The sequence below is a fragment of the Micromys minutus genome, assembly GCF_963924665.1.
Source record: "Micromys minutus genome assembly, chromosome: 4".
Taxonomy (NCBI): Eukaryota; Metazoa; Chordata; class Mammalia; order Rodentia; family Muridae; genus Micromys; species Micromys minutus.
In genome coordinates this window covers 5,439,257-5,455,210 of record NC_137973.1, presented here as the reverse complement: position 1 = coordinate 5,455,210, position 15,954 = coordinate 5,439,257, and the positions used below count along the sequence as shown (strand labels likewise).

The 15,954-nt window shown below is 44.8% G+C and overlaps 2 protein-coding genes across 2 annotated transcripts in view; one reads left to right on the top strand and one right to left on the bottom strand.

Moving 5' to 3' along the window:
• The window catches only part of GFM1 (G elongation factor mitochondrial 1), a 41,793-nt gene extending 38,973 nt beyond the window's left edge, over positions 1-2,820 (bottom strand). The window contains exons 1-2 of the mRNA XM_080915638.1: positions 2,621-2,820; positions 1,161-1,313 (exon numbers count right to left, since the gene is read on the bottom strand). Of these exons, the coding sequence (XP_080771764.1) occupies positions 1,161-1,313; positions 2,621-2,704 (237 nt within the window). The 5' untranslated portion in view covers positions 2,705-2,820. The remainder of the gene's footprint in view (positions 1-1,160; positions 1,314-2,620) is intronic.
• Positions 2,821-7,222: 4,402 nt separating this feature from the next.
• LOC308419518 (glutaredoxin-3-like) lies at positions 7,223-8,420 on the top strand (the record flags this gene model as incomplete). The annotated part of the gene is given in 2 exon segments (XM_080915285.1): positions 7,223-7,292; positions 7,295-8,420. Coding segments are annotated over 2 exon segments (1,002 nt in total). The 3' UTR covers positions 8,227-8,420.
• Positions 8,421-15,954: the final 7,534 nt, after the last annotated feature.

The window sequence follows — 15,954 nt, the reverse complement described above, 5'->3', positions numbered from 1 at the left end:
CAGAACTGTCATCCGGCACCAGCTCCTGGCCCGGCTACAGCGCTGGTCTCTCCTTGTTGGCAGCTGACAAGCATCCAGGACCATGTTTCCCCTGACCCGCTGGCTTGGCAGGGTCTACGAACTAGTGACAGGCAGCAGACCTGTCTGCTCTGCTCGGCTCCGCTGGGACTGTGAGGCTCAGAAGGGGGTGCTTTAGTGGATGCTCTTCACCTGAAGAACAGTTTGAGCTGGAGGGAAGTTCTTCAGCTCTGGCAGCAGCTTCTAGCGTCAGTATTGTAATTTGTTCGGTTTTTAGTAGAGCTGTAATCAGTGCCGTGCAAGAAAATTCCCAAAAAGAATTGTCTGCAGAGACTGCTGGGCCCATCAGATTTTCCTACTGTGGAGAAACTGGAATTGTGCAGGGTCAGGGGCCACTTACCTTGTGCTGGGCGGTGCCTTGCCCTACTCTGTATCATAAAAATCATTCAAAACCTCTTAGAAACTATTAACTCAGCAGACAGCAGCTTCTGCAATCCTAAAGCTAAGAATGTCACCCGGGGCCGATGGAACAGCTCCCCATCTCACTGTGTCCGTCCCTCTGTCCTGCCTTCCAATGCATTTGAAACTGACCACCTCTGACTTTCTTTGTTCTTTAAAGCTAAAGCATCATAACACTGCTTGCACATTGGAACAGAAATTTGCGACAGCCTAAATCTGTGTTTCTGAGCCATAGGCACTAAGAATGGCTCCAGATAAAAATCTCCTTTATTTCCTTTCAGATGGGAGCCGTGGTGTTTGTACATCGACAGCTCCTCCTGAGAGTCATTTTCCATTTACCGTGATAAACATGGACCCTGTAGTAAAGACCACTACAATAGCTGTGTAAGGGTCAGCGATCTGCTCAGGACACTTAGTGATCACTTTTGGATGATCCACAGTAACATCTCAACCCCTCTGAGGTGGAAGGACCCTTTCACGATGGTTGTCTAAGAGCATCAGGAAATACAGGTATGTATAATTCGGTTATGCAGTAGCAACAACTGTAAGTGTATGGTTGGTGGCGGGGTCGCTCATGACCACTGTTTTCATCCTAAAACAAGGCTTTGTGAAGCTTATGAAACCAGAACCACGGAACAATTGGAATCCAGTTTGAATGGCTGTGGAATCCCCAGTGAGCGCACCTCATGCATCGCGGCGATCCTGCCTGTGTAGAACAGCACCCGTTCCGTCAGCGTCGTCTTCCCGGAATCGATGTGAGCTGAGATCCCAATGTTTCGTATCTTCTCATTGGGAATTGGTCCTGACGAACACCATCGGTAGGTCTTCCAATGAGCCTGAGAAACAGTTTGAAAAGCTCAGTTTGGCACGCCTATTGTAAGAGATCACAGTTGAAATGTGAACTGTTTGTTTTTTTTCTCAACTTCAACACAAGGGTTCTCAACCCCCCCCCCCCATATTATATAAGAAGCCCTGGATTTAATTCTGAATAATACTGAAAACTAAAAATAGGATAAACACTCCTGCTAAATGTTAATTTTAAACTGAAGACTTTTGTTTACGTGTTTTGCTGGCATGTATCTATTTCTGCACCATATGCATGCCTGCTGCTTGAACAGATCAGAAAAGGCCCTTGGATAATCCAGAGCTGGAGTTATGGATGGTTCTGAGCAAAGATGACAGTTTGGGGGAGTCAACCTTTCCTCTGGAAGGAGTCATGGGGTGATAAAGGACAATTTGAAGGACCCCGTTCTCAGTCTACTGTCTGGTTCCCAAGACTGACAACCACCCTTATGGCCGAGCCATGTTGCTAACTTTTAACTACACACTACCATAAAGTCAGAACTACACCACTCAATGACCACTTTAACAAGAAATACAAGTTTTAGATTGAACCGTGCCTTAGGTTTTCTGTCTTTCCCTATCCTGTAACTTAAAGCTCGCAAGAGCATATAAGGGCACACAGGTCTACCCACCTAACAGCCTCCAGACAACCCCCCAAAAGTTTCCAATTCCATCTGCACAATTAAGTGCCTTTGGGGGTGGTAGTTGTTCCCGTCAGCTTTACAGTGGGGAGAGGGGATATAAGTATTGTATCAAAACAAAACTGCACCCCCAAAGTGCATGGCAAACACCTCTGGAAAGAGGGAAACTGACAACATGTCAAAGCAGACAGTTGACAAGTGCTTGGATGGTTAAACCACAAGGACATTTGGTACCAAAGCAAAAGAGGGCTCCATGACAGGTAAGGGGCCACATCTACCAATGGCTTCCCTGCTGAGTATCTCACAAAGACTTACAAAGTTCAATCTATACACCTAACTGGGAAACATGACCAGTAAAGAGCACCAGGAAGTTGAAAAGGACCCACTCGACCAGAGAGCAAGCAACCATATCCAGTAGTAAGAGGAGCACCGGATAAAAGTCAGAAATCCGGGGCTCGAGCCCCGGGGGCACTAACTTTCATCTGACCTTCACTTCTCTTTAAGGTAGATCATACCCATCAGGAGGCGGGACACCCCAGTGCACAGCTGCGGGTCACAAGGCCGAGCTGGCATGCGGATACCCAGGGGGTTTCGGGGCGCAGGGTAAGGAAGGGGTGTCGCCACCTGCCCTGCTCTGGAAGGCTCGCTGGCACCAGTACCTGCTTTCCCTGCCAGCCCAGAACCGCGGGGACCCGAGGGAGCGACCCACGCCCCAGGGCTGCGGCGACCCGCAGCAGCCGCATGACAAGCCTGGGACAGCCACCTCCAGGGCTCCTGCTGTGCTCTGCTGTGCTGTGCTGCGCTCGGCGCCGGCAGCAGAGCGGCAAGTGCACAAAGTCACGCCGGCAGCCCGAGCCTCAGCACTTCCGGGAGGAAGGTCAGGAGGACGCCCGAGGAAGGCAAGCAGAGGCACCTCTGTCTGAGCTCTGTGTAACGCGCGTCCTCTACTGGTCAGGAGGAAAAAGTGCAGTTTGTGCAGAGGATTGTCACAGGGAGGTGTCATTACTACCGAGTCAGGTAGTCTTCTGGGTCCCCTTGTCGTTAAAGGAAAAAATAAAGAATAGAAACCATCGCTGTATGAAAAATGTGCCGGGCATGGCGGCACGCTCCTCTAATGAGAACACATCGGAGGCAGAGAGCTAGGTGGGCCTCTTGTAAGTCCTACACAGAACTGAGAACCCGTTTCAACAAAACGAAACAAAAGCAGCGAATTTTGAATATAGTTGCTTTACTTGCATGACAATGAGAAAAAGTTTATAACAATTTAAATGGAAGGAGTACAGAAAATGTCTTCATTGGTACAGCCTCAGAGAATATCGGGAAATGGGCGTAGATAAATGTTGAATTACAAGTAAACTGTCTTCAAACCCTTTTTTATTGTTGGTCAGTAACACTAGCTATGTATTCTCCCATGTACAAAACTGCACCCGTGACACTTCCGCTTGGACATCTTAAAGGCTTTTAGAACTTTGACATATCCAAAACAGAACTTCTGATCTCCCCAAACCTCCTCATACAGTCTCCATCCTAGCAAAAGAATCTCCATTCTTCCAGCTGACCTAGCCAAAGATGGCGGTCCCTTTGGGACCCTTGGCTGACTGGTGAAATCTAAATCTCCCAGCACCTGCAAACCGCCCACTTCCTTCCACCTCTGGACAGGGCTATTTCTTCCTGGGGTTCCTGTGATGAGACTTGGGTTGATTTCACTGCTCTTTCTGCTTTGCTGACTAAAAGGATCCTTTCGAGCCGGACCATATTCCTCTCTGCTGAAAATGGTGCTGTGAATCGACTGATCTCTCTACTTTGGTGATGTTAGACTGGAACCCCGGCTCATCGCACCCCACCCCCAGCTACAAAACCCTATCTGCCCTCCTTCCCCAACCCCAACTACACAGAAAAGGCTCTCCCACCCCTCAAAGGAAACTACAGTTTAGCAGGTCCTCATCTCCTGGTTCAGGCTATCCACCAGGCGTGCCCAGCCTTTTAACCTTATATGGGCATAATCCCAGCTCTGCGCTCTTGCGCCATCACCATCCGCCCCCAAAATCATAAAACCTTGCTTTAGCCTGGGAAAATGACTTTACTGACCTTCAACTGTGAGGTTGGTGAATTCATTCGCCAGGCTGCTGCTGCCTTTCAACAAACCTGCCTTTATGTTGTGTTTTATAAACCGGTGACAGTGATGCAGCCGGAAGGAGCTTAGTGGACACATGGCGAGGTGCCCCCCCACCTCCACCCGCAATCATCTGAGAATAAGAGGAAGCTTATTGGGGGAAGGGAAGGGAACGGAACCTGAAAAGGGGGTACATGCAGAAAAAGGGGGACAAAGAAGGACAGAAAGAAAGAGGAGAGAGGAAGGGAGAGTCAGCAGGAGACACATGGGAGAAGGGAGAGGTCTTATTTGCCTAGCTGTGGCTCATACATGGTGTAAGCTGTTGTCAGGTCACTTGTTGAGTGGAGCCCAGAGCAACGCTAAGGATTTATACTTTTCATTTGACCTGAACTGGTTCATTTTGTTGGCAGAAAAACTTAGTGTAAGCTCAGTGGTTTTTTTTTTTTTTTTTTTTTTTTCTCCTTTTTTTCTTTTTTTAAACCAAAAACTGTTATGTTTTTTAATCAATAAAATTTTATTAGAATTAAAAAATAAATCTCTGGGCTAACAAATTGTCAACCTCAGCAGTGGTCCGGAGAAGGAAGAGGGAAAAGAACAGAGAGAACAAGTAAGGAAAGAAGGTGTGAGAGTCAGTCACAAGGTCATAAATCCATATGGCGTGGCAAAACACTGGAGAAAGAATGAAAAACACATAGCACCTGAGGAGTCTGTCCCATAATAACTACCTCAAAATTATTATCGAGAATTATAAAGAAGAAAAACTCTCTGTGTTGCCTGTTGCCGTAAGTGGTACGGAGAACCCTGGGGTTACACTTTTCAAGACATAACTCATAGAGAGGTAAGTTTTTCAGTAACTCAGCTTCACGGTTTATTTCTGTCCTTGTAATAACCCCTTACTCACTCATAGTCCTGTTACTTATCCCAATACAAACTCATCATTTATTCAACTTGGACCTTCCTGCAATTGTAACTTTGATCTGCCATCTTTGAGAAAGAGAGGGAGGGAAGGAGGAAAGGGGGGAGGGAGGGAGGGAGGGAGGGAGAGAAATAAGGACAAAAATTATGTAGACCGAAGCTTCTAAACCTAGTGGCAGATGTGGAGTATAAATGCTAAGGAGCAGAAATTCTGGAAACAAAAAGAAAGTTGTGGAATTATTTTTTCCTACTATTCCTTTAGCATGACAATGAACCATTCCTTTTGAGTTCTTTGGGTAAGTAATTGGCCCACCCTACTGGATTAACTTTTTTTTAAATATAGTTTATTTACATTTCAAATTTTATCCCATTTCCCGGATTTGAGTCCATAACCCCCCCCCCCCAGTCCCTGCTTCTATGAGGGTGGTCCCCAAACCCACCCACTCACACCTTCCCACCTCCCAGCCCTGGCATTCCCCTACACTGTGTCATCGGGCCTTGGCAGGACCAAGGGCTTCTCCTCCCATTGATGACCGACAAGGCCATCCTCTGCTACATGTGCAGCTGGAGCCATGGGTCCCTCCATGTGTACTCTTTGGATAGTGGTTTAATCCCTGGGAGCTCTGGTTGGTTGGTATTGTTGTTCTTATGGGGTTGCAAACCCTTCATCTCCTTCAATCATTTCTCTAACTCCTCCACTGGGGACCTCGTTCTCAATGGTTAACTGCAAGCATCTGCCTCTGTATTTGTCAGGCTCTGGCAGAGCCTCTCAGGAGACAGCTGTATCAGGCTCCTGTCAGCATGTACTTCTTGTCTTTGTTTGGTGGCTGTATATGGGATGGATTCCCAGGTGGGGCAGTCTCTGGATAGTCTTTTCTTCAGTGTCTGCTCCACACTTTGACTCTGTATCTCCTGTGAATATTTTTGTTCCCCCTTCTAGGAAGGACTGAAGCATCTGCACTTTGGTCTTCCTCCTTCTTGAGCTTCATGTGGTCTGTGAATTGTATCTCGTGTAATCCAAGCTTTTAGGCTAATATCCACTTATCAGTGAGTGCACACCATGGGTGGCTTTTTGTTTGTTTGTTTTGTTTGTGACTGGGTTACCTCACTCAGGATGATATTTTCTAGATCCATCCATTTGCCTTAGAATTTCATGAAGTCATTGTTTTTAATAGCTGAGTAGTACTCTATTGTGTAAATGTACCACAATTTTTGTATCCATTCCTCTGTTGAAGGACATCTGGGTTCTTTCCAGTTACTGTCTATTATAAATAAGGCTGCTATGAACATAGTGAAGCATGTGTCCTTGTTATATGTTAGAGTGTCTTTTGGGTGTATGCCAGGAGTGGTATAGCTGTGTCCAATTTTCTGAGGAACTGCCAGACTGATTTCTAGAGTGGTTGTACCACTTTGCAATCCCACCAACAATCTTCCTCTTTCTCCACATCCTTGTCAGCATCTACTGTCACCTGAGTTTTTGATTTTAGCCATTCTGACTGTTGTGAGGTGGTTCTCAGGGTTGTTTTGATTTGTGTTTTCCTGATGACTAAGGATGTTGCACATTTCTTTAGGTGCTTCTTAACCATTTGGTATTCTTCAGTTGTGAATTCTTTGTTTAGCTCTGCACTCCATTTTTAAATAGGATTGTTTGATTCTCTGAGCCTAACTTCTTGAGTTCTTTGTATATATTGGATATTAGCCCTCTATCAGATGTAGGATTAGCCAAAATCTTCTGAATCTGTTGGTTGCCTCTTTGTCCTCTTAAAAGTGTCCTTTGACTTACAGAAGCTTTGCAATTTTATGAGGTCCCAATTGTTGATTGCTGATCTTAGAGCATAAGCCATTGGTGTTCTGTTCAGGAAATTTCTCCCAGTGCCCATGTGTTTGAGGCTCTTCCCCACTTTCTCTTCTATTAGTTTGAGTGTATCTAGTTTTATGTGGAGGCCTCTGAAATGTGGAAAGACCAGAGCTGGTTTGGTTTTTAGGCCTGTGAAGAGGTTGGGCTGTGGGGTCCTCAGACTCAGTTTGAAGAAGTTGAAGTAGAAATTTCTCTACCCTTGGCACCCACCCTACACATTCCTTAAATTTTCCTCCCTGTCCTGTGCAAAAATAATGGCCCAGAGGCCCACCTCGCCTTGGCCTAAGGGACTTCCTTAAGTAAATAATTCTCAGGAGAGCCGTCCCTCCCCATCGAGCCTCCGGCGCTCGACTGCTGGTGTCTGGCTGAGACAGCATGGCGGCGGGGGCGGCTGAGGCAGCCGTGGCGGTGCTGGAGGTCGGCTCTGCCGGGCAGTTTGAGGAGCTACGCGCCTCAAAACCAAGTCACTCCTTGTGGTCTACTTCTGGGCGCCATGGGCTCCACAGTGTGTGCAGATGAACGATGTCATGGCAGAGTTAGCTAAAGAACACCCTCATGTTTCATTTGTGAAGCTGGAAGCCGAAGCTGTTCCTGAAGTATCTGAAAAATATGAGATTAGTTCTGTTCCCACCTTCCTGTTCTTCAAGAATTCTCAGAAAATCGACCGATTAGATGGCGCACATGCTCCAGAGTTGACCAAAAAAGTCCAGCGACATGTGTCTAGCGGATCCATTCCTCCTAGTACAAATGAGCATCTTAAAGAAGATCTCAACCTTCGCCTGAAAAAGCTGACTCACGCTGCCCCCTGCATGCTGTTCATGAAGGGAACACCTCAGGAACCACGCTGTGGTTTCAGCAAGCAGATGGTGGAAATCCTTCACAAACACAATATTCAGTTCAGCAGTTTCGATATCTTCTCAGATGAAGAAGTTCGACAGGGGCTCAAAACATACTCTAATTGGCCCACCTACCCTCAGCTCTATGTTTCTGGAGAGCTTATAGGAGGACTTGACATAATTAAGGAGTTGGAAGCATCAGAAGAACTAGATACAATTTGTCCCAAAGCACCCAAGTTAGAGGAAAGGCTCAAAGTGCTGACCAATAAAGCTTCTGTGATGCTCTTTATGAAAGGAAACAAACAGGAGGCAAAATGTGGATTCAGCAAACAGATTCTGGAAATACTGAATAGTACTGGGGTTGAATATGAAACTTTTGATATACTGGAGGATGAAGAAGTGCGTCAGGGATTAAAAAAGTTCTCAAATTGGCCAACCTACCCTCAGCTATATGTGAGAGGGGATCTTGTTGGAGGATTGGATATTGTCAAGGAACTGAAAGACAATGGTGAATTGCTGCCTGTACTGAAAGGAGAAAATTAGTGAACGTTAAGCATAATGTCCAAGGACTGCAGGAAGTATTTAATCACCGTGGAACAGTCGATGATTTGGTCCTGAGACGTGGACTGAGTAGAGACATGACACACTCAGCTATGCTCAGTGTGCTTCACAACGTTGTGCTGAAGAAACATATGTTACATTTTCCGTGAAGCATAGAAGGCAATAAACTCTTCAGATTCAGCTAAAAAAAAAAAAAAAATAATAATAATAATAATTCTCAGGAGAATCATAGCCATCTGACCCTCTAGTCTCAGACAGGGTCCTGACACATATGCTCACTAACCAACAGGTTTAAAGGTCAGTATGCTTAGCCAATGAGTTTAAATTATAACCTTGCTGATGTAACCTTTACCCCTAAAAAGTATAAAAACTGCATGTAACAGCCTTTCGGGGTCGCCTCTCCTCGGGATGTAGGCCACCCCAGTGCACTGGACTAATAAACCTCTTACTTTTGCATTGATCCCTGATCTCTTGTCTCATTCATAGGAGCCTCAAACAGGTTAAGTCTCAATTTGGGTCTTACAAGTTGAGGAAGAGCAGAGAACAAAGTCAGCTAGGGCAAGTGTCTAGTGGTGGTGGTGGGGGTTGGGGTGTAGCTCCAGCTTGTCCCATGGGTGATTGTTCTTGGCTTGGTGGAGGCAAGGAGTAGTTGGTGGCAGTTGTGGCCAGTTGTAGACAGGCCTTCTACAGAACAATAAAGCTATGGCTCTGTAGACAAAGGCGCCTCATGGAGGATCTTTACAAAAGAGACAGTTCAAGGTTCTAAACAGTTTATTGTCATGGCAGAAGATGGATGAGTAAAAACATACCCCATTTCTCAGGGTGGTCTTGAGCTTAAGTACCTTTTGCAGGGAGTAATGTCTGGGAAGGGAAGCTTATTGGCTAAGCCCTCCAGGCCTCTAGGTTCCTCATTAGCATGGAGAATGCTATTTTGGGCCTATGTGACCACAGGACACATTTCTTATATGTGAGAAGCATGGCGTATGTTCCAATGGCCTGGCCTACTTTGTTGGCCATGATTACTCTGGACCTTTCCGGATGTCCCTGGCTGAGCTCTCCCTCACTCTGACAATTAAAACTGTTCTCAACTATACCTCGGAGCAGTCATGTCCTCAAAGTCTTCACAAACTTTGTCCCAAGCCGTGCCCAGTCATCTGTCAACAAGGTTATTAAAAGAGCCAAATTAAACATGAAAGCAGAAAACGAGTTTTATTTAACGTGGCCACACTGGGAGGAGGGACAGAGAAGACCAGTGTCTTAGAATTTTATTGTGAACAGAAACACCATGACTAAGGCAAATCTTATAAAGAACAACATTTAATTGGGGCAGGCTTGCAGGTTCGGAGGTTCAGTCCAGTATCATCAAGGCTGGAACATGGCAGCATCCAGGCAGGCATGGGGCTGGAGGAATTGGGAGTTCTACCTCTTCATCCAAAGGCAGAAAGGAGAAGACTGAGTCCTCAAGTAGTTAGGAGGAGGATCTCATTGCTCATCCCCACAGTGACACACTTCCTCCAACAAGGCCACACCTACTCCAACAAGGCCACACACTAATAGGGCCATCCCCTGAGCCAGGCTTATTCAAACAACCACATCCAGTGAATCCCCCGCCCCCAAGTTCAAGTTACTGAAGTGAGGTTGAAGTTTAAATAGAGAGCTAAGAAAATGCACACATCAACAGTTCTGGTTAAAGTGTGGCCCTGCCAACAACTGTGACCCATCCTCCCGGTTTCATTCTCACCCCATAAGGTGGTGTGATAAGTTGTGAGAATGGTACGAAATCTTTCTGGAAGAGAAGGTCCCCCTGCGGATAGCACCCTTTCCTTCTCTCAGCATGAGAATCCTAGGAAAATTCCTATTTCTTTGGGATTATTTCAATAGTCTAGTAGATCAAGAGGCACAAGGGTGTCTTCAGAATACCTTTACTCCAGCCTTGTTAAACAAGCACGTTAAACTGAACTTTTTGTAAGGCTGACTAATAAGAACTTCAATGTCTGTGGAGGGTTTGGAATGTCCAGAGCTGATCTTATCCTGGGCAACATTTACTGCCCTAATAGCCATTCTTTGCCTGGCTGAATCTGACTTACCATCTTTGTGGCTATCTGGTAAAACCATTTATAATATATAAATTTAAGAGACCACTAACTTCTATAAACCAAAGGTTAAGAATGCCATCAGACAGCATCTGAGGCCTAACATAGAGATTTCTCTCTGTCTGTAACCAACCTACTGAACATTTCAAAAGTCTTATGAGGATCTTTGTCCTGTTACTATAAATCTACAGAAAACTATTACCATGTTAAAATATAGTACTGTAGGAAAACCTTTGTTCCCAAATCTCTTATTTGACTCCAGAATAAATCATTTTATCACTTTTGAGATTTTTTTTACATCAGCAATTATATTGTGATCAAATTACCACCCCCCCAGCCAACCATCAGACTTAACATGGGAACCCCAAATGGAGGAGTTAGAAAGGACTGAAGGGGCTGAAGAGGATTGCAACCCCATAGGAAGAACAACAATATCAACTAACCAGACTCGCCAGAGCTCTCAGGGACTAAACCACCAACCAGAAAGCACACATGAAGGGACCCATGGCTCCAGCTGCATATGTAGCAGAGGACGGCCTTGTCAGGCATCAGTGGAAGGGAGGCCCTTGGTCCTCTGAAGGCTCAATACCCTCGTGTAAGGGGATGCTAGTGCGGTGAGGCAGGAATGGGTGGGTGGGTGGGTGGGGCACCCTGATAGAGTAAAATGTGAGGGAGTCTGCAGAGGAAAGACGGGGAAAGGGAACCACATTTGAAATGTTAATAAATAAAATAAGCAATAAAAATACATATTTATCTAAATAAATAAGTAATCCCCCTTACCATCTCAGTCCCTCTCTGTATCTCCCTGATGCCCTTCTGTTTCAAAGCTGCCCCTGTCTGCTTTCATGCTTCTCCCATTTTTGTCACTATTAAACAAAAATCTATTTGTACTTTCGGGAAGATCATCAGAGTACATCTGAGGCACGTGTCTCAGACTTGCCCAGCTTTGCTATACCATGAAGGAATCAACATATTTGAAAAACACCTTAATTTATGACTTTCTATGTCTGTTTATTACAAAACTTCAGAAAACAGTGCCACGTTGATAGGGTAATCTGAATTTGTGTTCTTGGTTCATGCCCAATGACTTTAGCTCCACTCCTGGGCATATACCCAAAAGAAGCTTCAACATCTAACAAGGACACATGCTCCACCATGTTCATAGCAGCCTTATTTATAATAACCAGAAGCTGGAAAGAACCCAGATGTCCTGCAACAGAGGAACAGATACAGAAAATGTGGTACATTTACACAATGGAGTACTACTCAGCTATTAAGAACAATGACTTCCTGAAATTCCTAGGCAAATGAATGGAATTTGAAGCTATGATCCTGAGTGAGGTAACCCAGTCACAAAAGAACACTTATGGTATGCACTCACTGATAAGCAGATACTGGCCCAAAAAAGCTTAGAACACTCAAGAAACCATCCACAGAACTTATGAAGCTCAAAGAAAAGGAAGGACAGAAGGTGGATGCCTCTTTTCTTTGAAGAAAGAACAAAACTTTCATGGGAGAAAATAAAGGTACAAATAGAGGAGCAGGGATTGAAGAAGAGATCATCCGGAGACTGCCTCACCAGGGGATCCACCCCATATGCGTCCAATAAACCCACACACTGTTGCTGATGCCAAGCAGTGCTTACTGGCAAGAACTGACATGGATGCCTCTTCAGAGGCTCTGCCAGAGCCATACTGATGCAGAGGAGGATGCTTGCAGCTAGCCATTGGACTGAACACAAGGATCCCAATGAAGGAGCTAGAGAAAGAGACTGTAGGAGCTGAAAGTGTCTGCAACCCCATGGGAAGAGCAAAATTATCAACTAACCAAACCCACCAACAGCTCCCAGGGACTAAAACACCAGCCAATGAGTTCACATGGAGAGACCTATAACTCCAGGTGCATATGCAGCAGAGGACAGCATTTTCTGGCATCAGTGGGAGGAGAGGCCTTTGGTCCAGTGAAGGCTCATTTACCCAGTGAGGGGAATGCCAAGGTGCAGAGGTGGGACAGGGTGGTTGGGAGAGGGAGCACATTCATGGAGGCAATGGGAGGGGAGGAGGGATGAGATTGGGGGAAGGGGATAACATCTGAAATGTAAATGCAGAGAATATCCAATAAAAATTTTTTTGGAAAAAAAAAGAAATTGGCTCCACAATAAACTTTCTCTTATTCCTTTTGAGTAAAAACTGTTTTTGCACCAACAAAGAAAATCTCATTGCACTAAAACTTAAAAATTTAAAACACAAAGCCTAATTACTGCTTTTTATTTCCAACATGCACTTTAAGGCTACACCCTCATTTACTATTAATGAAGGAAACGCGGGTTTTTACTTATTACTTGGAATGGAAGGCAATGCTTTACTTTTAAAGACAAATTCTGTCTTAATTACTTTCAACGATTTAAGCTGGATTTCAATGCATATAAATCTTAGTAAAATGTTAAGTAGATAGTATTTAGTACATGGCTTTTGTGAAATATTTTACATCCAGCACATGGCTTAGACAAATGAGAGACTGTTTAAAAGGGAATGAGAAACAGTCTGCATCAGGTTCAAAGGTTAATGATAAAAGAATATATGTCCACGGGAAAATTATCAAGATATGTCTCATATTTGCAAACACACTGCACCTTGATCTTCCTAATAGCTGTATCTCTTTAAGGGTCTATGCAGGATCTCTTGAAAACTTATAAATTGGGCTACATACAACACACTATGTGACAACCTCTAAATGGCATATAATTTGTATGTATTCCCTATGAAATCACTGCGGTTAAGAGACATATCTTTTTCATTGTTATCTGATTTCTATAGAAGATAGATCAAAAGAGAAAAGGGGTCTATATATTCTGTAACTGCTATGATTAAGAGTTACACTGTGTCTTCAGATTTGACTGGTATTATGTAAAGTCATATGCATAAAGATCTAGGTAAAAGATTAAGTTATCTATGACATTCTGCCTTTCATGTCACTTATATAAAATACTGTTTAAAATGAAGTTTACTAGGGAGATGCTTCCGTTGGGAAAGTGCTTGCTGTGTGAACACAGGGCCCGAGTTGGATCCCGAGTACATATATAAAAAGATAAATGTGGTTTGTGCTCATAATCCAAATCTGGGGACAGGGGGACTGGTAAGTTCCTGGGGCTGGCTGACCAGGCAAGTTTAATGTGTGAGCGCTAGACCAATGAGAGGCCTTGTTTGAAAAATAAGATGATGACAGTGAGGAGCACCGCCAGACTTTGTCCGGTGGTGTCTACATGAGCACACAAGCCCACACACACATGTGCACTGGTACAGAATTTCCACTATGACAGCTTCCCAATGCTGTTACTGGTATACTAAAGCACGCACTTAAATAAATAAATTTTGTCAAATGCTTTCTTAGCATCTAGTGAGAGGATTATGTGGGTTTTTTCCTTTGAGTTTGTTTATATGGTGGATTACATTGATGGATTTCCATATGTTGAACCATCCCTGCATCCCTGGGATAAAGCCTACTTGGTCATGGTGGATGATTGTTTTGATGTGTTTTTGGATTCGGTTTGCAAGAATTTTATTGAGTATTTTTGCATCAATGTTCATGAGAGAAATTGGTCCAAAGTGCTCTTTCTGTGTAGTGTCTTTATGTGGTTTAGGTATGAGTGTAATTGTGGCTTCTAAGAATGAGTTGGGTAGTGTTCCTTCTGTTTCTATTTTGTGGGATAGTTTGGAGAGTATAGGTATTAGGTCTTCTATAATAGTCAGATAGAATTCTCCACTTAACTTGGTCCTGGGCATTTTTTGGTTGGGAGGCTTTTGATAACTGCTTCTATTTCTTTAGGTGTTATGGGACTGTTTAGATGGTTTATCTGATCCTCATTTAATTTTGGTATCTGGTATTTGTCTAGAATTTATCCATTTCCTCCAGATTCATAGGCAAATGGATAGAACTAGAGACTAACATCCTGAGTGAGGTAGCCCAGTCACAAAAGAACACACATGGTATGCACTCACTCATAAGAGGATATTAGCCCCACAAAGCTCTGAATACCCAATACCCAAGAAACAATTCACAGATGTTATGCTCAAAAATAAGGAAGACCAAAATGGGGATGCTTCAGTCCTTCTTAGAAAAGAGAACAAAGCTTCTTCTTCTTCGGGAAAACACTAAATGGCGGATGACGCCGGTGCAGCGGGAGGGCCCGGAGGACCCGGGGGCCCAGACTTAGGAGGCCAGGCGGCTTCTGCAGAGGATTCAGCAGCGGTCTTAGGGGCCGCGGTCGTGGTCGAGGCCATGATCAAGGCCGCAGGGCTCGTGGAGGTAAAGCTGAAGAGAAGGAGTGGATCCCCGTCACCAAGCTGGGCCGCCTGGTTAAGGACATGAAGATCAAGTCTTTGGAGGAGATCTACCTGTTCTCCCTGTCCATTAAGGAGTCTGAGATTATCGACTTTTTCCTGGGTGCATCTCTAAAGGATGAGGTTCTGAAAATCATGCCAGTGCAGAAGCAGACCCAGGCTGGCCAGCGGATCAGGTTCAAGGCTTTCGTTGCTATCGGGGACTACAATGGTCACGTTGGTCTTGGTGTTAAGTGCTCCAAGGAGGTTGCCACTGCCATCCGAGGGGCCATTATCCTGGCCAAGCTTTCCATCGTCCCTGTGAGGAGAGGCTACTGGGGGAACAAGATTGGCAAGCCCCACACTGTCCAATGCAAGGTGACAGGCCGCTGTGGCTCTGTGCTGGTGTCTCATTCCTGCCCCCAGAGGCACTGGCTTTGTCTCTGCTCCTGTGCCCAAGAAGCTTCTGATGGTGGCCGGTATAGATGACTGCTACACTTCAGCCAAAGGCTGCACTGCCACCCTGGTCAACTTTGCCAAGGCCACCTTTGATGCCTCAAAGTCCTACAGCTACTTTGATGTCTCAAAGTCCTACAGCTACTTGACCCCTGACCTCTGGAAAGAAACTGTGTTCACCAAGTCTCCTTATCAGGAATTCACTGATCATCTTGTGAAAACCCACACCAGAGTCTCTGTTCAGAGGACCCAGGCTCCAGCTGTGGCTACCACATAAGGGTTTTTATAAAAGACAAAATAAATGAACTAAGTCTGTTAAAAAAAAAAAAAAAAAAAAGAAAAGAGAACAAAACTCTCATGGAAGGAAATGCAAGGTCAAATAGAGAAATAGGGATTGAAGAACAGATCACTCAGAAACTCCTTCACCTGGGAATCCACCACATATGCAGTCACCAAATCCAAGCACTATAGCTGGTTCCAAGAAGTACTTACTGGCAGAGATGCCCCCTCAGGGACTATGCTAGAGTCACATAGATACAGCTGAGCATGTTTGCAGTTAACCATCGGTTTGAACTCGGGAATCCCAATGAGGTTGCTAAAGAAAGTACCTAAGGAGCTGAAAGGGTTTGCAACCTCATGGGAAGATAACAACATTATCAACCAACCAAACTCTCCAAAACTCCAATGGAGTAAAACACCAGCCTTTGTGAGCATTTTGAGAGACCTATTGATCCAGTTGCATATGTAGCTGAAGATGGCAGTTTCTGGAATCGATGTGAGAAGAGGCTTTTGTTTCAGAGAGGGCATGCTTCCCAATGTAGGGGAATGTCAAGACAATGGGG